Below are 23,740 nucleotides of genomic sequence, written 5' to 3' on the forward strand. Positions count from 1 at the left end.
CGAGGCCACAATGGAGGATCAAAGTTTGACATAGAAATATATAGGAAAAATCTTTAAAAATCTTCTTTTGAAGGATAGTAAAGCCATGAAGAGTCATATTTATATGGAAGCATCCTCAGATAGTGTAGATTCAATTTTGTTCAAATCATGACCCCCGGGGGTAGGGTGGGGCCCAATGGGGGATCGAAAGTTTATATAAGAACATATAGAAAAAAAATTTCTTCTCAAAAACAGAAAAGCTATGTTAGTCTTATTGATATGGAAGCTTTCTCAGGTAATGTAGATTCAAGTTTGTTCAAATGATGACCCCTGAGATAGGGAGGAGCTACAATGGGGGATCAAATTTTTACAAAGAAATAAATGATAAAATTCTTTTAAAATCTTCTCAAGGACAACAAATTCATTTGTTATATTGACATGGAAGCATCATCAGGTAGTTTAAAATTCAAGCCCCCCCCCCCCCCGTTCATTACTGAACTGATTTGTGCCTTAGTCTAGCCAATGTGCTCAGGTGAGCGATGTGGCCCATGGGCCTCTTGTTTTGTAATTTTATGGCTGTATTTAATATTTTTGGGTACTATTTGGCCTAAAATCATCAAAATTTGTCAGTTGATGCATCTTGGGTCCTCGGAGAAGGTTGACTGAAAAGTAGGTCACCGTGACCTACTTTTGAAAATTTATGGCTGTATTTAATATTTTTGTGTTCTATTTGGCTTAGCATCATCAAAATTTGTCAGTTGATGCATCTTGGGTCCTTGGAGTACGACAACTGAAAAGTAGGTCACGGTGACCTATGTTTTTGAAATTTTATGGCTGTATTTAATATTTTCGGGTACTATTTGGCCTAAAATCATCAAAATTTGTCAGTTGATGCATCTTGGGTCCTCGGAGAAGGTTGACTGAAAAGTAGGTCACCGTGACCTACTTTTGAAAATTTATGGCTGTATTTAATATTTTTGTGTTCTATTTGGCTTAGCATCATCAAAATTTGTCAGTTGATGCATCTTGGGTCCTTGGAGTACGACAACTGAAAAGTAGATCACGGTGACCTATGTTTTTGAAATTTTATGGCTGTATTTAATATTTTCGGGTACTATTTGGCCTAAAATCATCAAAATTTGTCAGTTGATGCATCTTGGGTCCTCAGAGAAGGTTGACTGAAAAGTAGGTCACCGTGACCTACTTTTGAAAAGTTATGGCTTTAATTAAATATTTTTGGGTACTAATTGGCTTCGAATCATCAAACTTTGTCAGTCGATGTATCTTGGGTCCTCCGAGTACAACAACTGAAAAGTAGGTCACCATGACCTACTTTTGAAAATTTATGGCTTTAAATAAATATTTCAGGTACTAATTGGTCTAGAATCATCAAACTTTGTCAGTTGATGCATCTTGGGTCCTTGGAGTACAACAGAAAAGTAAGTCACTTTGACCTACTTATAAAATTTTATGGTAACCGTTATAATTTAAAAAAAATATTCTAGGTATTAATTGGCTTAGAATCATCAAACTTAGTTGATGGGTACTCACAGGTATGACAAGTGATAAATAGGTCACCATGACCAACTCTCAGGTACTAATTGGCTTAGAATCATCTTGGGTTCTCAGAGTGTGAATTGGAATTTCACGGGTTTATCTAAATATACAGGATACTTAGAAGCTTCAAATAGAAGTGTTAGGATGTACAGTTTATCAGAAGAGCAATTCAAGGCCCTTGGTCCTCTTGTTCCTTTCGTTCATCGTTTGTTTAGCGTGCGTTCACCATTCGCTCTCCATTCACAGTTTTGCGTTCTGCATTCACCGTGCGCTCGCATTCACCATTCACAAAGCGTTCACCGTTCACTCTCCATTCGTTCACTTTGCGTTCATCTTGCGTTCAGCATTCACTTATCGTTCAGTCTTCACTGTCATTCGGAACTCCGAAGTGAAAGGACTTATCTTTTTTGAAAGTAAGGATTTACAGGATTTGAAATTTAATAATTAACATATCATATTTTCATGGGAAAAAAATTTCTACAATATGTTTTATTATTATACTAATTTATTAAATGACTCTGGAAATAAATGTTGTTATAAGTATGTACCTAATATGTAGAACAATGCTGAAAAATTAAATTTAAATACGGACAATATACAGGTACTTCAAGCACTGCAACATTTTGTTATGTTAAAGACGACAAATCGTTAATGGAGAGATAATAATCCATGTCAATTAATTTACCAATTGCAGCAAAATTACAAAAGTATTTATTACTAACACGTTTTTGTCAATTACCATGATTACTGTAGAAATACATTATTAGAACTAGTTCTGAGAATTATCAAGAGTACTGCAGATATCCAGTTAATTAAATATTTTTGGAGCGAATTAAATTGATAGTATGGTTAAAAATATTTATTTAAATGTAATACACTACAATTCATACATAAAGTCTATTGTTAGAGAGAAAGAATTCTTTTCTTCACAGTAACTTAATATGTTTGCCATTCAATAGGATTAAGACCCCCACCCCCACCCCCCCTTTCGCCTATATGGGTTATTTAGTCAGCATTTCCAGTATATCTTAATTAATATCTAAAAAGAAGTTAACAGGTTTTGTAGCACAAAAGTTTCAGCCTAAAAAAAAAAATTCATCTTAATAAAGTCATTAAACAATAGTAGTTCAAAATATACACGTGCCAATGGTGGTATTTTAAATTGGCCAGGGAGTATATGTTTCAAATTCATTCCAAGTGTTCATGCCCAGTGTATTTTATTTATTTATTAATTTTTGGAAAAGTTGGAATCAGATCTAGAAATGATAAAAAATGTTAAAACTTCTTGGATATACTACAGTGTAGCACTTCACCTTTGGTGTAACGAGACTTTCACACCTGCACAGTGTCAAATGATTTTGATTGACAGACAAACAGGTGGACTTCGTGTGAACTTGAAGCAGGAAAATAAAAACCGATTATGACTGTCAAACAAAATGAATTTGTTGATAAAAAAAGGTTTTACTGCATGACATATTTTGATAAAAATTAAGAATTTTTGTTTTTGCAGGTATGTACATGTACATACATTTGTGGAAAAGGGGGGGGGGGGGTAAAACGGAAGCTCAAGCTCTCTCTCATTTGTCCATTTTATCAAAACTATGACACATATTACTTAAATATCAAGTTCTGAAATTTTAATCTATAACATATAATATGAATGCTTCTTTGTATCATCTTGTCCGAGAATAATCTCGGGGAATTGTCTACAGATATGTATAGAAGTCTGCTTAATAAATAATCATAAAAGAAATGAAAATACACACAGTGTTTTTTTTTTTCAGTACTTTGGAACTGGGGGCTGGGGCCCTCAGAATTGTGGGAATTTCAGCGTCAATAAGGCTACATTGAGAATCTCCTAGAAAACCCAGTCACTTAAAAAGCATTGTCAAAAAGCTTTGTTTTTGTCTTTGTATTACTTTAACAAGCAATTGTTATAACAAATCAAAACTATTCTTGGTATGAATTATCTAATTACTTGCATCAAGAACAATAGTGGTATGAATTATCTAATTATGAAGAAATCCAACATGGCTGAACAACAAAACCTGCTTGAACTTCACTGAAAAACATGCAATAAACAAACTGAATTTGATCACATATTTTGTAAGTTTTTCTTTGGGAAAACTTCCACTAGATTTTGGGAAAATACAGGCATATTTTCAATTGGGACTGGGGCCGAATTTCGGTCCCAAATCGGCCCTAAAAAAGTCACTGACACATAAATATATTATTGCATTAAATTTTTAAAATACGAGTGTATATGTATGCAATACATCCACAGACCGTCGCAAAATATTTCTATTTTTTTTTTCTCATTATTTTACACGGAATTGCCTTAACACGGAAATACATGTATGTTTGTTACAACCGTTGTAATTCATTCTATAAATCAGTAATGTCCTCTTCGAAAATCATTATTTGTAATGGTTTTATATATCAAATAAGAATAACATATTTATTTTACAACTAGAATAATTTTATCTTTTAAACTACAGCATTCGGTAACAATGACAATGTTTTACAGCGATAAAAATGATGTGATTAAACAGGTGAATTTAAACATAATACATATGTGCAGAAAATATTGTAAGAAAGTTAATTAATAGTTTTACTTTATAAATGTACATGTTTCATCTTTCTTAGGACAATTATTGAATATTTATTTATTTTGCGCCTCACATTAGAATACAATAGAATAGAAACAATGCATGAAAAAGATCAGAGCATTCCGAAAAAATCGTTCATCTTGCATACACCGTTCATTCACCGTTCACTCTGCGCTCGCGTTTGCACTCCGCTCGCGTTCTGCGTTCACCTACCGTTCACCAAGTTGCATTCAGCGTTCACACATCGTTCACTCACCGTTCGCTCTGCGTTCGTTCAGCGTTCACTCACCGTGCAAGTTGGAAAGTAGAATGCTTCAGGGACTGTAACAAAGACTATTTTCTTGGATAATATGTTTGGGTCAATGATACGTACAGAAATTTTCCTCGAAATAAAAGCGCTCTCGCAAGGATCAAACCACATTAAATATGAAATCTAATCATTACTTTTGGAGAAATTTGCAAAGTAAATCAAACAGCATCATCAAAGACCTTATTTTACTCAGAACCTGTGCGTAACACTTCATAGCATGTGCGGTAAAATTTACCTGATCCCACACTTTTAGCATCCTTGACAACAGTGGTAACCGCCATGTTTGAAAGACGAAGTAGTCACGTGTCAACGTAATTTGGTTTCGGGTTAAAATGTCGTAAAAATTTTTATCATTTGGTTAACTGCTAAAAATTTACAAGAGAACTGTTTTAAAAATAGTTGTATTTTTTTCAAGTTTTGACACGAAAATTAATTGTATTTTCTTACCTGATATATTTTTCAAATGTCAGTTGCGTTACGACACACAAATAGTACCAAGTGTTGATACCCTTGTAAAACATGCATTGTAAATAGACCAGTTACAAGCTTCTAACTCTGTTCTGCTGTAGCAAATACGCACATACAATGCTTGCTGACGTGAAAAGTTACGCACTTTTATCCATTTTCAATTTAATTTTTTTCAACAAAAGAACTGATGTCTGATCATGATGTGCATTTTAAGCGATAAAAGGACTATTTTTCAATAGATAAATAACTACGAAGGTAGAATAATTCTTCAGGCATATCATAAATAAGACCTGAAGCTCAATCTCTGCAGAAATATCACATTTGCATTTGTAGTTTTCAATGGTGGGCACACAACTTGTCCTGCCTTCATGTTATTTTTCTAAGTTGAGAAAAGATTTTGCATTTGGTGATGAAAATAAGTTAACTTTAATATTTAAGCAATGTTAATGGCCATATTTGCATTATTTTTTTTTCTTTTTTTTTACTGGATAAATAACATTGACACCAAAAATTTCATTAACGAATTCTTGCCCATATAAGTGCAAATGTATAATATTTTTGTTTGATAATAACAGATGTTCATGCCGCTTTGAGGAGTTTCAACAAAAAATGGAACTTGTTTTAAGAGAGGGAATTGAAGTGAATGCTTCTGTCTCAGAATCCAACTTTCAAACTTTATTTGAGGACTTTCTCAAAATATGTGGCATAATCACCAGGTAAATATGCATTATTTACTATATTTAGTTCACTTAACGAGGTTTGCTTCTGAGCTTTCGAGCAGATTTATATCTTAACCTATATTTCAAAAATTCTGCATAAAGTTTTAATTCTTACAATAATTTGGGATTCTACAATGCCAATTAAACTATATTCAGTTAAAACTCCATTATTAAATTCCATACCAAAAGCATTAAGTGAGGAACTATATCTTGTGGCGGAAGGTTTTTAAGAAGAAAATGATCATTTTTTCTCTTTCGAAGTATTTAAAGTATGTTAAGTTTGGATTCCTAATTTTACATGTAGTCTGCACACAGAGTTATTTTGTGCAGTGAACTGTTTTATACTGGTCCTAAATTATATATTAAATAAACTGTCATGAATTCTATCATCATATTTGATAAATATAGCAAATATATTGTGAAAATCAAAAAAAAAATCCCTATTTTAAGCTTAAAATTAGCACTATTTTAGTAATACCTAAAAATTAACATCACAGACCCCCATTTTTTATTTTATTTTCTGAATATGTAAGATACTTTTAACCGTTCTTCTTAAATTCAGTAAAATGTCATTACTTTCAAATGATATTTTTGCTTGTTAAATTTTTAATGCCAGAAAAATGAAATTTTTTAAGTGCAAAAAGGTCAAATAATTGAACATGCGGAGTAAATAAAAAAAAAATTTCGTTGTCACAAATTTTAATGTGTCTATTCAAGATGAAATAAGACTGTGTTTGTTCCCATAATTTATTTGAATAAAAAATATTGGAGGAAAAACTTTAAAAATTGATTTATGTGTAAGACATATTTACAGTGCAAAAAGGTCAAACTAAATGCTCTGTAGCGCCAAAAGAAGCGCATTGGCCCCATTTTTTGTTTTGATTTTTAATTAAGCTATGTGTATAAATACTAAAAATATACTTGATAAAAAAATTCTCATTACTTTTGATGGCAGGATCCAACCTCCTTAAGTCAAGGTTTTGAAATAGTTGAAAAATTCTTTTTGAAATTTGTTCAAATTTCCAGGTAGTGCACATGTATATAAGTTTGCTCAAATCATGACCCCTATGGGTAGTGTAGGATCATACTAAAAGATTTTAAAATGTTAAGGAGGATGTAGGTGAAAAAAAACCTTTCTCAAAAAAACAGCAGAGTCCTGATGAATAAAATGCAAATGAATTTTGTTCAAATCATGTGACAGAAGAATGGGGTAGGGCCACAGTAAGGGATAAAAGTTTTACATAGGAATATAGGGAAAAAATATTCTTGTCTTAGAGGATTTTTACATGTATCATGTCTCAGTGTTCTTTGGTTGTATTAAATTGTGCCCTACATCATAACACTGCCTCCTTGGAATTTGTCATCTTCTACCACACAACTCCTGGCAAAACATTCATTCTGTCATCTCTTAATATGCATACGATCATCTCGATGGTGAAGCAAAAATCTGCTCTCATCGCTGAACCAAACCCTTTGCCAGTTTCTCGGAGTCCAGTTGCTAACTGTGTTGCACTAGCTGACTCATGCACGCCTATGCCCTCTTGCCAAAATAAGCTCGTCTGGCTAGCAGTCCAAACTCTCAAAGGCGATAGCGCATTGTCAGCACCGATAGTCTTCATTAAATTATCTTCTTTTTCTTTTTTTTAAATGATACCTCAAAAATGATAGAGCAAAAAAAAAAAGTCTTGTTTCCTGCTACCAGCCTTTGAAAAATAGGGTAGGTAGGTAGGAAAATGATTTTATTTTATTTTTTTAATTTTTTCTGACAGCATTTTTTGGATATGAACTAAATAAATATGTATACAAGATCAAATTAAACATGTCACAGGTCAATATTGTCTTTCAGAATTAAATTTCATGGCTTTTGATGCACAACTCAAGTGGTATTTGATGAAAGTCCATATTTAAAACTTAATTAGAATTACATGAAATGCTTGTTTTGTGTTAACATGGAAACCGATGGCAGAATGATGAAATTCCGGAAATTCCTGATTTTTTTTCCTCCAAAATAAAAAAAACTTTAAGTTTTTTGTGTAGAATTTCATTTATAAATACAAAGATATCAGCCCTAATTAAGTAGTGTATTTTATTTAGTCATGTTTACATTGCTCTTCCACTTATTTTAGGCATCAACCTGATATTGCTATAAAGAAGATGAAGGTCAAGGGTGAAATTGTTTCCTCAGCACCTGATATATTATGCTATGGTTTGGAGGGGAAAGTTTTATGTGTTATAGAGGTAAAAACATTTTATCTTGTGACTATTTCTGTCTTAAAGATTCAAGTGAACTGTATATTGCTTTCCTTTTCCATTCCTTACCATCTGTTTAGTGCCATCCAGTGCCTTTGTGTTTTTCTAACACTTGAAGATACAATGTGAATAATATAGTTTACCTACAAGCATGCAGAAAAGAGTAGCATTTAGAGATCATTTTACCTGGCGTCTGTCGGCCATACTCTATATCTCGAAAGCTGTAAGAGGTATGGATTTGATATTTTGCACATATATTGCTTGGCACTATGGCTTTTGTAAATTACCTTGGTTACTATCCTCATGACCCTTGACCTTGAACTCTCTCCAACTTTTCAAAATTGTTCATAGTGCCAATACAGCATATTTTTGACATTTAAGAGGTAAGTCTATGCTTTTTAGCATGTGCACTGTTTGTCATATGACATTATGAAAAATACCAGGCTGAGCATTACAATCCACTTGACCTTTGACCTACTTTGCAAAAATTACCCTGTGCAGTAAATTAACTTATGACTTATGAATTTTGAGAGGCAGAATTTTGATAATTAGCCTTTTTACATGTTTATGAGCTCATGATACTGTACTTTTAAACTGTATGATATTCAGTTACCACACAAATACTATGAAAATACATCAGGATTAGATTTCCACAATGAATTGTGCAAACTGACTATTGCAATAAAGACAGACTAAAATCTTTTTTGAAGGATTGTAAGAAACACATATTAATAAAATGATAAATAGTTATATTTTTAACAATTTCAATTATAATTATTCATTTAGGGGTTAGGGAACCATATTTTCTTTGATTGTCAGATTCTATTGCAGTCTTGTACTATCCATGATACCAATTTTTCTTTGCAGGCAAATGCATTCATGAACTATCATGCTAATGGTAAATAGAAAGCTGATCACTATTAGTCCAAAGTTTTTATTTTTTTTGATTTACGATTTTCTGTCTCCAAAAAATATATTGGATTGATCGAAAAATAAAAATAAAAATAATATAGGATTCAACAATTTCATGTTAAAATACCAGCAATGTTGATTTTAATAAAAATAATAGATTAATACACGCCAATAGTACTTTTAAGCTTTATTGTTCTAGATCACATAACTCTTTTTATTTAATTTTAATTCATTTCTAACTTTAGACTGAATGTCATTTTCATTTAGTTCTAATCAGTGCTTGGTTCATGATGTTCAACTTCTTTATGAGCTCTTCAGTGATGTGTTATAAACCTCGGTATCCCCACAAACTAAAAATAGGGTCCAAATTTAAGTTTAACTTAGATTGAAGAAAAATACAACTTAATTGTTTAACAATATTAAAAGTAGTTGTTGAAAAAAAGGTTATAATAATTTGATCATTCAGCTATCAAATTTGTTCAACCTGCGGCACAAAAGCCTAATAATTTCTCAATCAAGTCCTTCTTTAAATTTTTGTTATGTACCTGCACAGTAGGCAATGCTAATTATTTACTTAGTAATTCAAATGGCTTTAATCTCTATTGAGTATCAAATTTGCAGAGATTTTTATATTGAATTTACTTCTATAAATTAACAAATGCTATATACATATTTGAATTTATCCAGTGAAATACCAGTCAGCGTTACTTCAACAAAGATGTATCTCTCAACACCAAAATTGGCCAAACTATTCACCTATAGGTGTATCTGTGTCTGCTAGGTCATGGTTGGGCATGCACTCTCAGAATCTCCAATATTACAGTTTGAATTTAGCCAATTGAGACATTGCAATTGGAGAAAGGGTATCATGCATCTAAGATTTTATTCACTTTTCCATTCTGAAAAAGTTCTTTAAGTTTGTATCATTGCTTTCAGTGAAGAATTACCTTGTTGTATGACAGAACCACCATATTTGGTTTGCACATTTGTTTATTTACGGTCACCTAAATGTTTTAAAGGTCACGTACAGGTAACTCTCGATACCTCGAAGTCCGCGGGAACGAGGAAAAACTTCGAGAGATCAAGAGTTCGAGTTTTCAAGAGTCCGGAATTTTCCGGGTTTGTTGACAGGTTTTAAAATTAGTCTTACCGGATGTAATGATTTTCATGCAGTGCTAACCTTTTACACGTGGTTTATATAAAACAACGATATTTTTTCGTAATTTAGATGAATATTTCATTAAACTGAGTAAAGCAAAAAATGTAAATTGTCATTTCATGTATATTTATTTATTCTTTGTAATATGGACATCATACTACGCATTCGTTACATGAAAACGACATTTTACCGCGTCGTATACATACATGTAGCACTGACTATAAATTCCATATTAACATGATCATTGAACGCAGTTCTGTAAGTATTTGTCCAACAATAGTCATCATATTGACATTGAGACTGTTTATGCTTTTTCATATTTCGTTTAACTTTGACACTGACTCGAAATAAAAATTAAGTTAGTGTTTCGTCTTGTAATCAATTATTACTTTTCACTGACATTCCGTCTCTGAATCATCGTAAGACAGTCGATGATAATTTTTTTAATAGCATATAGACAAAAATGATTAATTATAAATCAATTATCACCTTGCAGCCTAAGTGTCACCTGAATAAACATCCCGTTCCTCGAGACCCGCGTCTTCTGCCTGGGGCCATTTAAATGTCCAGGTAAAGGTGCTAATTATATAACCTTTGTATACACATAGCCACTTCGAGCTATCGAGGGTAAAATCTAATAGAATATGCATAGCGGGACTGCATTTTGACTTCGAGGGATCAAGGGTTTCGAGAGATCAAGAGTTCGAGAAATCAAGAGTAAATTTGCTTAGTTATATAGGGGAAAAATTCGGGACCAGAGACTCACTTCGAGCGATCAAGAACTTCGAGAGATCAAAGTTCGAGCCATCAAGAGTTACCTGTATATTAATAAGCACTTATTTGACTTAGATGCATTCTAAAATTTAAAAGCCACTAGTTCAGCTGAGAAAAATTTGGAAAAATATGTCGGAAGAAAGACATTTTTATTTTCATGATTTGTAAAAATTAGGGTCGGCGGAATCGTAAACCAAAAGTAAAACACTTTGGCCTTAGATTTATTTACATTTTGAATGAAGCTAGAAAGCAGGCGACACATGCATTCCTTGGAACATTCTAGTTAGAATGCAAAATTCTGACCAAGACATGTCAGTGCTAGGTAATGGCACATCATTCTTTTTATGTGCCCATGTTAAGACGAGTCGTACGATATCATATAATGTATTATCTGTTATAAATTAAAATATATAGTTACACCACAGGAGATATATGTACATGAAACATAATAAGGAGTGGAAAAATTATTGAAGTCTTTGTATGAAGATTGACATGATTTTCTTGCTCTCTTAACTGTTTATGTAAATTGAACAGTATTTGACAGGCATATCAAGCTGTGGCTAGACACTTTGTTTACACTTATCAGGTTCTACAGAAGGGCCATGGTTACTCAGATGAGCATTGTGGCCCTTGGGACTTTGTGTTATAAGCTCATAGAATAATTTTATCTCATCAGTATAAAGGCAGAAATTAATTTTTAGATTTTTAAAAATATATTAAATAAGTTATCCACATGATCCAGGTAAGAAAACATATAAATTGTTCTCCTAAAATAAACTTACTCATTTAAGCTCTAATTACATCATCCTAGACAGTTTCTCTTCTTTTACCCTCCACAGATTTAAATAGTGGTAGTCCAGGTGAGCTTTCAAGTGTTTGTTTCTTTTCAGATTTTTGGTAAAGTTGAGGTAATCCAATTTTACTAATGGCATTTTACTGGTGGCGCTTCGTTTTTCACCTGAAGGAAATTAGATCATCCAGATTACTCTTTTGCTTCTTTAAAAGCCTATATAATTTTTTTTTTTTTGATGTGCTCTTAAGCTTTAAAATACATAGCATAGCAAGTATATGTTTAAAATTTAGATTAACGAGGCGCCTATTGCTGTTGTTGGCACAGTTTTCAAGAAATTCACAGTGTTCTGTCTAATTTTTCTGACATTTATTAACTAAACAATTTTAACACCACTAATGTAGATGGCACACTGGTAACCCCTTGGGGAAGATGACCACTGTAGGTTCTGAGGTCACAAGGTCAATGTTCATGGGTTAAACGGTGCTAGACATCTTGGACATAGGAAGGTATTGTTCATTCAGTATGTCTTGGTAACCTTTGCTTAGCAGACATCAAACTAATCCCTTTAAAGAGTATATGACTAATTGAATTTCAGGTCACAAGCCCAAATGTCAATGGACATAGGAAGATATTGATCATTCAAAATCCTGAAAACCCTTTGCTTGACAGATATCAAACTTTATAAACTGGTTACCCATAAAGACTTAGAGTAAAAGTCCCCTGAAGATTTTGAAGATACAAGATCAAAAAATAAGGGTCAGACTACTCTAGACATAGGAATATACCATTTATGTGGAATTTTTAGTGACACACAAATTTAGCACTTTTTCCTTAAAATTCAGCATTAAATTTTAGTAAGAAATAAATTTAGATTTTTATGATGCATAGAAAGATAGTTATGAAATAAAGTCTGTATTTTCATGAATGTTGCAGGATAACCTCTAAGGTCGAGAATAGTTGTTTGAAATATAAAAGCTGTTTTTGTCTGCCTACTATTTTAAAAACACTTTTCAGCTCACCTGAGCTGAAGGTTCAAGTGAGCTTTTCAAATCAAAGAGTGGCCAGCATCCATCTGTCGTCTGTAGTCCGTAAACTTTTCACATTTTCAACTTCTTCTCAAGAATCACTGGGCCAATTTGAACCAAACTTACCACAAAGCATCCTGGGTGAAGGGGATTTATGTTTCTTCACAGGAAGTGCTGCTCCCACTTTTTAGGGGAGATAATTAAGAATTCATGAAAAGAAGGTATGGTTTTGGCTTTATTGTGCCCTAAAAATGTAATGTTTTAAAAAAGTTTTGAAATTGGCACAAATATGAGCTGAGTATATGAATGTGATAATTCATGAAAGAATATGGCATGAAGGAGGACCATTCTGCAAATATGACATCATTAATTTTGAATTTTTCTACATTTTAAGCAGAAAAAGCCTCAAAATGACTCATTTCAGGGGGAATTTTCCTTGAGAAAATAGTGTCCACAGCCATCGCTAACTTCAGTATTCAGATATGTTGTTGAAAGATCACATTTCTCAAAATCTTTGTGGGCAATGCATGTGGTCTATATTATCTGAAAGAAAATTTCACTGAAAATTGATGTCTTGAGCAACTTTTTAATAAAATACGGGAAAATGCATGATTTTATGACATCACAATTAGCATTTAGGAGGTGAGATAAAAAATGATTTGTTTGATCTTAAAGCATGGAGTTTCAACATTTTAGAAAGCATGAATTTGAATTTCTTTTCATCACTTTCATATTTTGAAAAAAAAACACAGGGCCAGATTTGTATTGAAACTGTACCTTGTTCTTTTGGTGGCATCTTTTAAAAATCTTCTTCTCAAGAACCACTTGGCAAGAAAGGATGAAACTTGTATGAAAGCTTCATTACATACTTTAGATTATAGTTTGTTCATATCATAACTCCACGGGGTTAGGGAGTGGCCACAAGAGGGGGTCGAAGTTTTACATGGGAATATATAGGAATTTTTTTAAAAATTTTTTCTTAAGAACAGCAAAGCCATGATAAAACATATTATAGTAGAAGGATCCTCAGGTAGTGTAGAATTAAGTTTGTTCCAATCATGACCCCTGGGGGTAGGGCAGGACCACAACATGGGGGGTCAAAGTTTACCATAGGATTATATAGGAAATATCTTTAAAAGTCTTCTTCTCCAGAACAGCTAAGCCATTATTAGTCATATTAATATAGAAGTATTCTTAGGTAGTGTAGATTCAAGTTTGTTCAAATCATGACCCCCTGGGGTAGGACGGGGGGAAAACAGTAGATCAAAGTTTTGCATAGGAATTTAGGTGTAATGGTTAAGGGGCATTTGATTAAAATGCATTGAAGACTTCAAATTATCGAATGACCTCAAAACCCTTGGAATGGACTGGCCAAACCAAAGGGGGAAAGTCAGGCATTCAGAAACCAACTGAAGAAGTTGGATGTTGAATCAGCAAAAATGAAGTTAAGGTATTCCATCCCTAATAGCAACAGATTCAATGAAATTAAATACATAACAGATGTGAAGGTGTCGAATACTCAGTATATTTAGACATGATTCCCATTTATTCCTGTTAGCATGTAAGGGTGGGATGCATCCTAATTTATGACCTTGAATGTTGATAGTGTTAAGAAGTTGGATGTTGAATCAGCAATAAAGAAATTAAGGTATTCCATCCCTAATAGCAACAGATTCAATGAAATTGAATATATAACAGATTTGTAGGTGTTGAATACTCAGGATATTTAGACATAATTCCCATTTTTTTACTGTTAGCATTTAAGGGTGGGATGTGTCCTAATTTTTGACCTTGAATTAAGAGTAAGAGTTATCTCCCTCTGTTTTTAATTTAAATAAATCAATTTACAAAAAAAACTTATCTGGTGAAAAAACTTGTTTTTCAATTGTCATTCTATTTCTAACATTTTAGTGCATCTTTCCACCACAGTATTTATTGATGTTCTTATTATTTGAATTTTTATTAAAAAAAAATGTTTGTCCCCAAAGACTTCAATGCAATCTTTCTTGATTAATTACTGTTTAGTTAATTACATTTTTGAAACTTTCTCTTGGTTAATCCTTTTCTACTGTAAAATGCTTTAAAATTAATATCAGAGTATAATGTATGTGATGGACATTTAAGGATAGAGAATTTGGTCCTATTAGAGAATTTTGTCCCTTAAGGGTAAGAGCAGAATAAAAGTAGAAAGTTATAAAACACCAGTGGCAAGTATCCTTAGAAATTGATGTTAAGTTCTGGGTGTAAGAAATCTGAAGAAGATTGAAACACCTGGTTCTTATCTATCAATGAGAACCTAGGGGAGACAGTGCAAGTAGTAGCTTAACCAGTCCCTATCTCTAGATAAGAGAAAATTTAAGTACTGTGTGATATACCCTCAGACAGTCTTAATAATCATTCCAATCATTTACTCAGGAAAATCTATATATCCCTTGTAAGAACCAGATCATACACGTTACAATGGAAATATCATAAAAATCTTCTTCTCAAGAACAATTAAGCCATTTTTTGTCATATTTATACTGAAGCAACCTTAAGTATTGTAGAATCAAGTTTGTTCATATTATGACCCCAGTTGTAGGGGGGCACAGCAGAAGGTCAAAGTTTTGCATAAGAATATATAAGAATCATCTTCTGCTCAAGAACAGCAAAGCCATGATTAGTCATATTAATATAGAAGCATCCTCAGGTAGTGTAGATTCAAATTTGTCCAAATTTAGGGTGGGTAGGGTGGGGCCACATTGAGAGATCAGAGTTTTACATACGAAAACATAGGGTGGAAATCTTGAAAATTATTCTTTTTAAGAACAGCAAAGCCATGATTAGTAATATTGATATGGAAGCATCCTGAGGTAGTGTAAATTAAAGTCCCCCCCCCCCCCACCCACCCCCCCCCCCCCCCACAAGCACACACCGTTCAATACTGAACTGATTTCTGCTTCTTTCTAGCCAATGTGCTAAGGTGAGCTAAATGCTAAATTTAAATAAAAACTCTAAATGCTTCGCAGACATTGGTTTCCTCAGGGAGATGACCTCTTGATTTTAAAGTCCAAGGGCAAGGATCCAACAACATAGAAACTAGAAATAAAAAGTTATTGTCAGCTCAATATCTTGAGAACCAGCTGCTTTACAGCCATCAAATATGGTACACTGGTAGTCTGGTACCCTATAAGAAGTCTGTAAATCACCCCTAATGATACCGAGGTCTGATGGAGGTCCATAGAGGTCTTTTAGCTTTAAATCAATTTCAAAGTAACATTTCCATATTAAAAAGTGCCATAATTTTTTTAGTTAGACCTTGTCTATGACCTTGAATTTATTTTTTCCTCATTTTGTACTCCATCTTGTCTAATTACGTAATGAATTTCTTCATACAGGGTTCAACACTAACAGTTAAGGAATTAGTCTGGCCAGACAAGTGTTTCTTTACTTTTACTAGTCTCCATGCAATTTTATTAGTATTTATTAAAAAAAAGGAAACATAAGTTTTTATAAGGATTAATTGAAAAATAGACATTTATTTACACTTTTTTATACTTCTTTGGAATAAAGCATTTACATGAAGTGTTTAATTCCACAGATTTGTTGAAATTTCAATGGGTGCAATCAGGAAGTACGATATTCCTTGTCTTGTTCTTTTCTGTGTACAACTTTTTTATTGTCATACTTATGCCTAGGTAACATTCAAGCCGATGGTCAGGCGACCAAATTTTTCTTGTATTGCTGGTAAAAGAAAACCAGGATTAGGCGACACTAGAGTCGGCCGATGCAGAGTATTCACATTAATTCCTAGGAACACCAATGCAATTAAAAGTTAAAATATTTATAAATTGTCATACCATTGCCCGATCATCTTTCGCTGAGCCGCAGTTTGATTTTCACCCTTGACATTTACAAAAACCCAGTCCCTAAATGTCAACTGACTGAGGACCGACTTACCAAACTGTCTGCCAATGGTCAATGATCGAAGGTTGGTTGACTAGTCAACAACTGCTTCCAATGAAGGAATCAGCCACCAAAGCAGATAACTTGACACGATGGACACAAAATTGGTCGGCCAACGAAAAAGAGGTCAAATCTGGTGAGACAACTTCCGATGAACTGCTAACTGTGGCCCCTAGAATTCTATATTTGCCTCTAAAACCATCGGCCTTTTGTTTTTGGAAATGTGACCTGGTGGGGGGGGGGGGGTGGGGGGGGGGGGGGTAAACAATGTTCACTAAAATGTTTGGCTTCATATCAGTCAGTTGTAAAATTATGCCTGAATTGACTTGGAATTTTATGACCTAACTATCCATCAAAAAGATAAAAACTAAAAATGCATGTGAGGTTTTTCAGTAAGAGTCATTGAGAATTAGACATAGGTAATTTATTCATTTTTTCCCCCCAGAAATTTTATTGGTCCATAAGAACTTGTTAGCCACAAGTTTTATTAGGCCAAATGGAAATATATTAGTCTGAGACTAACAGACTTATGTTAGTGTTGAACCCAGTCATTTAACTTTGTGCACAAATACACCTCCATAAGCAGGCAGGGGCATAATGCAATCAGGTTATTAGAAAAATAACTTACATATGTTATTTTACACACACAGAATTTTCATGCCCCCATATCGAAAGATCCCGGGGGTATATTGTTTTTGTCCTGTCTGTCTATTTGTCCGTTTGTCTGTTTGTCTGTCTGTCTGTTGTCAACTTTAACCTTGCCCATAACTTTTGATTGGTTGGAGCTATGACTTTCATATTTCACAAGTGTATTCCTTGTGACAAGACCTTTCTTTTGGGTACCATCATATTTGACCTTTTGACCTTGATCTTGGAGTTTGACCCACTTTTGCAAAATTTTATGAGACTTTAACCTTGGCCATAACTTCTGAATAGTTGGTGCTTGGGGTTTCAAACTTCACATGTATATTCTTTGTGTCAAGGCCTTCCTTTGGATATCAACAACTTTGACCTTTTGACCTTGACCTAGGAGTTTGACCTACTTTTGAAAAACTTTAACCTTGGCCATAACTTTTGAATGGTTGGAGCTAGGGCTTTCATACTTCACATATGTAATCCTTGTGACAAGACCTTTTTTGGGATACCAACCACTTTGACCTTTTGACCTTGACCTAGGAGCTTGACCTACTTTTGAAAAACTTTAACATTCGCCATAACTTTTGAATGGTTAGTGCTAGGTCTTTCATACTTCACATATATAATCCTTGTGACAAGACCTTCCTTTGGATACCAACCACTTTGACCTTGACTTTAACGTTTTACTTACTTTTACAAAACTTTAACCTTTTCCATAACTTTTGAAAAGTTGCAGCTAGTTCTTTCAAATTTCACAGGTGTATTCCTTGAGAAAAGACCTTTCTTTGGGTACCAACATTTTTTATCTTTTGGCCTGGATTTTGACTTGCATTTGAGAAACTTTAACCTTCGCCATAAGCTGCCACACGGGGGCATCAGTGTTTCACAAACACATCTTGTTTTTAATTATAACAAATAAGTTACTTTCATATTCTACTTAGACATTGATTTCTTGGGAGTTTTGTATTTCCTGCCAATATGCATTGCATTTTTGGGATTCCATTATGTAATACTAGATGGAGTGCACCAGCTCTAAAGGAGAATTGGTGAGGAGGTGGAGATAAATAGCATTTTACTCCTGATTTTGAGGTTTTATTCAGATGGTTATGGGTCGAGTTTTTATCATTAAATAAACAAATTTTCCCAATTTTCCCAAGTCTGAGAACAATTTTTCTAGATTGAGCAAGGTTTGAATTTAATCAAACATTTGTTTTTGTCTTGGTGCACCTTTGGCGCACGGGGTGTGAAGTTAGGGAGGAATGACACAAAATAACTTAAACAAGTTATCGTTATATTGATAACTCAACACATAATGTACTATAAAGAAACAATAACTGAACTGAAGATATGAGTTCAGTGTACAAAAGATATATGAAAGAAGATGGGTGAACATGACGAGCTAAAAGCCTATAGTGTGACAAACATTAAGGTAAAAAATTAAATTTTAATTATATCAAAAAATTCCTTGATATTTCATCTAATATTAAAATATACTTTATGTAAAATCTCTACAAATTGCAAAAATCTCACAAAGATTGAAATTATTTGCTTATGAAATATTATACACACACTAAAGAGGGCAAAAAGAGTCATTTCCTCACACTATAACACTATTTTTCGTTATGAGTGGGTCATCACTCCGTTTTTTTGAAAGTTAATCCTCAAAGTTGGCATAAAAATATACATTTTTTGGTTTCCAAAGACATGGAGCAAAGACCCACTATACCTTAAAAATATACTTTTATGACATAGCATTCACATCTTTTCGAGAAATACTTGAAGTCCATTAAGTCAAGGGTCATATCACAAACATGATTTAAATGCCACTATTCATCAGGACTTGTGTAGTCTAGTGGTTAGCGTGCTAGCCTCGAAAGAAAATGATACTCAGGATTTTTATTGCTAGGGTTCGAACCCCAGGAATACCACATTATTTTTTAAACAAAAGAATAAATTTTGCCGAGAAAATTTTCCTAAGAAAACTTTTGTTTATTATAATTTCATAAATTTCAATAATGAGAACTTTAATCTAAATACTAAATTCACAAATTGAATTGATTTTTATATATCTGAAGCTATAGGCTTTCTGCACGCTATGTTCACCCATCTCCTTTCCTTCTTTCATCATAATTTAAAAATTTAATACATTTCAGACAAAAAAAGAGATGGTACATTTGTTGCAATCTGAATGTACCTTGGACCTGGCGATCATATCCTATGGATATATTTCTTGCTAGGATTTGTGAAGAGGAATGGTGTCACAAAACCTTGACATAGTGAAGTTGGGGATGAAAATGTGCTCAGTCAGCTTGTATTATTCTCTCTGCTTGTTTTTATTTTCCACAGTATTTTTTTTATTATATTTTCAGGTTAAAAAGAACATAAAAGGTGAAGATACATATGGCAGTCCTGTAATCAAGAAAACACGCCATGCATCTTCTGAAGTAGATCCCTGCCTACCAGATGCCCTTCTTGCTCAACATATAGGAGAACTGTTAGCGTATCTTGACAATTCAGTTACACATATGGATCTTTGTGGAAGTGTTGGTAGAGATATTCTTGGATTTACGGTTGAAAAAACACAAGTATGTTATTTTGAATAATACTCTATGTTTAAATAATATTTTTTACAACCTTATTTTCTCTATAATTTTAAAATAGTTACAGTCCCTGAAACGTTCTACTTTCCCACTTGAACGGTGAGCGAACGCTGAACGAACGGTGAACGAACGCTGAACGAACGCAGAGCGAACGGTGAGTGAACGATGTGTGAACGCTGAACGCAACTTGGTGAACGATGTGTGAACGGTGAACGGTGAGCGAACGCAGAACGCGAACGGAGCGCAAACGCGAACGCAAAGTGAACGGTGAACGAACAGTGAACGCAAGATGAACGATATATTCGGAATGCCTCTGATCTTTTCCTTGCATTGAAACTATTTTATTGTATTATAATGTCAGGTGCCAAAAAAAATAAATAAATAAATAAGTAAACCAATAAATGAATGAATAAATAAATAAATAAAATAAATTCTCCAAAATTGTCCTAAGAAAGACGATTCATGCACATTAAGTTTTTAATCATACGATTTTAACGCATTAAAACATTGCAATTGTTGCCGAACGCTGAAGTATAAAAGATATTTTTTTAGTTGGAAAATAAAAATGTTTATTCTTATTTGATAACAAATCAGAGAAAACTTCTGACTTATAGAATGAATTAAAGCGATTGTAACATCCATTCATATATCTCCGTGTCAAGGCGATTTCATGTAAAGTAATGAAAAAAAAAAATAATTACAAAGGTCAGTGGACGTTTTGCATTTATACGCTCGTATTTTAAATTTTAATACAATAATATATTATGTGTCATTTCTATTTTTCATGATGATTTATTGAGCAGACTTCTACATGTATCTGTAGATGGCCGTGATTATACTCGGACAAGATAATACAAAGATACATATTCATATTATTTGTTATAAATTCAATTTTCAGAACTTGATATTTAAGTAATATGCTGTTATAATTTTTATTAAACAGACAAATGAGAGAGAGAGAGAGAAAGAGAGATTCCGTTTTAGCCCCCCCCCCCTTCCTTTCAGGCTTCACTAAATGTTTGTACCTATATCAAACAATAACTCTGAAATTTTTTTCTAAATATATTAGACAGTGAAAGTAACTTTTTTTTTCTTATCAACAAATCATATCCATCTGTTTGACAGTTTTTATTTTCCTGCTTCAAGTTTACACGAAGTCCACGTGCTTGTCCTGTCAATCAAAATCATTCGACACTGTGCAGGTGTGAAAGTTTCGTCACATCGAAGACGAAGTGCGAGTATTTCCAACAAGTTATAACATTTATTTTTATCATTTCTAGATTTGATACCAACATTTGAATAATAAATGAATAAAATATATTGGGCATTAACACTTGAATTTGAAACATACTCTCTGCCAATTTCAAATACCACCGTCGACACGTGTACATTGTGAACTACTATTGTTTTGTGACTTTTTTAGATGCATTTTTGCTTTGAGACTGAAATTTTTGTTCTAAAAAAGACCTTAACTTTTTTTAAACAGGTTAATTAAAATTTTCTGGAAATACAGTACTGACTAAGTAACCGATTTAGGGGAAAGGGGGGGGGGGGTGTATTAATCTTATCGAATGGCAAACATATAAAGTTAAGGTGAAGAAAGAATTTTTTTCTCTATAACTATAGACTTTACATACATGTATTATAGTAGCGAAAATTCTGTAGTGCATTACATTTTAAATAAATATTTCCTTTAAACACACTATCAATTTAATTCGCTCCAAAGATAATAAATTAACAGGATATCCGCAGTACTATGTATAACTCTCAGAACTAGTTCTATCATATTTTCTGTAGTAACTGAATAAAAAAACGCGTTAGAAATAAATATTTTCGTAATTTTGCTGCGTAATTATTTGACTTGGATAATTATATCTCCATTAACGATTTGTCGTCTTTAACAAAACAACAAAATGTTGCAGTGCTTGAAGTATTTGCACATTGCCCTAAATTAGTTAAATTTAATATATCAGCATCTTTCTACATAGGTACCGAATGTGCTTATAACAACATTTATTTTCCAGAGTAATTTAATAAATAATCTAATAGCTAAGTTAGAATAATAAAAATATATATCTTAGATATTTTCCCCCATGAAATAATGATTCTTCAAACACGATATGTTAGTTATTAAATTAAAAAATCTGTAACTCATTACCTACAAAAAGATAAGTCCTTTCACTTGGGAGTTCCGAATGGCAATGAAAACTGAACGATAAGTGAACGCTGAACGCAAGGTGAACGCAAAGTGAACGGAACGAGGAGCGAACGCTGAACGCTTTGTGAACGGTGAACGCGAGCGCACGGTGAACGGTGAACGCAAAACTGTGAACGGAGAGCGAACGGTGAACGCACGGTGAACGAACGGTGAACGCACGCTGAACGAACGGTGAACGAACGGTGAGCGAACGGAAAAATGGGAAAGTAGAACGTTTCAGGGACTGTAAAACCAGGAAAAATAAAAGAAGGTGACAAATTTTCAGATCCACTAAGATGATCTTAGTGGATCATTGGAAGGTAGAATTCCCACTTTCAGAAGTTTGACCTTTCAGCATATGTAATATTTGCAGTAAAACACATTAAAACTGAGTACAAACACAGATATATAGGGCCAGGGCATATAGTGTTTATTATATCTAGCTTATCCATCTTCCCTTCCATCCTTCTTTTGTCCTATCACACTTTTTGTTTGGCTAAATTTCAATGAAGCTATTCAAGTATTTTCATCAAACTTTATATGCTGATATATATTGATGAGGGCTTTTCAACTGCTTCAACATTTTTGACCTTGACCTCACTTTTCTTAAATAAGTAAATATTCCAATTTAAAATAAATCATAAAATATTTTTTATCAAACCTAATGTACCTGTACATACTTATAAATGCAAGCTGTTGAGCTGTTTCAACATTTTTAGCTCACCTCGGCATTGTAGTAACAAAACATCAGCATCCCAGTTTAAGTTTCAGGAGCAAGTTCATTCCGAAGTAACTATAGGCCCTACCTGGACCAAACTTGCACAGATAATGCATCTTGGGATGGACATTACCTAGCTGCAATAATGTAGCCCTCTCCAATATTTTTATGTTTTATTATGAATATGGCCATAGCATATAGAGTGTGTCATGTCAATCTTCCGTCCCTCCATCCTTCCATCTTGCTGTCCTTCAATCTGTTCCTTCTGTCCTTCCATCTGTCCTTTCATTCCATCTTGCTGTCCTTCAATCTGTTCCTTCTGTCCTTCCATCTGTCCTTTCATCTCACTTTGCGTTTATCTCAGTTCAAAGCTCAGTTTCCAAGAAACTATTCAAGATATTTTAATCAAACTGTATATGCTGATGGATATTGATGAGAGCTATTCAACTGCATCAAAATTTTTTATGCCCCACCATGAATATGGCAGGGGCATATAGTGTTTGTCATGTCCGTCCTTCTGTCCTTTTATCCTTCCATCTGTCTTTCCATCACGCTTTAAGTTTAGTTCTGTTCAAAGCTCAGTTTCAAAGAAACTATCTAAGATATTTTTATCAAACTTCATATGCTGATAGATATTGATGAGGGCTATGCAACTGCATCAAAATTTTTGACCTTGACCTCACTTTTCTTAAATTAGTGTTTAGCTCAGTTTTAAAGATACCATTCAAGATAGTGAAATCAAAGAGCAAGGGCCACTTAGGGCCTTTTTTGGCCCTCAAAATTTCTGAAAAATTAAAACTGCATAGTTTTAGTCAACAAGGCAATAAATATTACTTGAACACTTGGAGACTGAATTTCTCCTAAAAATGACGTAATTTTCTTGATAGTCAATGCATTATGACGTCATGAATTGCATCATTATTCACATATCCCGAATTTTTCTTCAAAAATGGCCAAAATATGATGCTATTTTTCCATATTTCATATACAGCACAACCTCCGATCCAAAATGTGCAAATATATTACGAAAAAACTGCTAATTAAGATTATAAAATATACTTTAATTTTTGGATCGAGGAGTGTGCTCAT

General features: G+C 33.4%; 1 protein-coding gene across 6 annotated transcripts in view; it reads left to right on the forward strand.

The window, feature by feature from the left end:
* Positions 1 to 23,740, forward strand: part of LOC133178528 (uncharacterized) — a 34,892-nt gene that overhangs the window by 3,330 nt on the left and 7,822 nt on the right. For 2 of the 6 annotated variants that reach the window (XR_009719988.1, XM_061313219.1), the window contains exons 2-5: positions 5,499 to 5,639; positions 7,769 to 7,880; positions 11,628 to 11,645; positions 19,506 to 19,721. Coding sequence is in view for 5 of the 6 variants with exons in the window: in XM_061313219.1 (XP_061169203.1) it covers positions 5,499 to 5,639; positions 7,769 to 7,880; positions 11,628 to 11,645; positions 19,506 to 19,721 (487 nt within the window). In the remaining variant the exon portion in view is untranslated. The remainder of the gene's footprint in view (positions 1 to 5,498; positions 5,640 to 7,768; positions 7,881 to 11,627; positions 11,646 to 19,505; positions 19,722 to 23,740) is intronic. The other 4 variants (XM_061313220.1, XM_061313223.1, XM_061313221.1 and 1 more) reach the window with 4 other exon arrangements.

Source organism: Saccostrea echinata, unplaced genomic scaffold (assembly GCF_033153115.1).
Source record: "Saccostrea echinata isolate AGI-Se365-2 ecotype Australia unplaced genomic scaffold, CSIRO_AGI_Sech_v1 ptg000003l, whole genome shotgun sequence".
Taxonomy (NCBI): domain Eukaryota; kingdom Metazoa; phylum Mollusca; class Bivalvia; order Ostreida; family Ostreidae; genus Saccostrea; species Saccostrea echinata.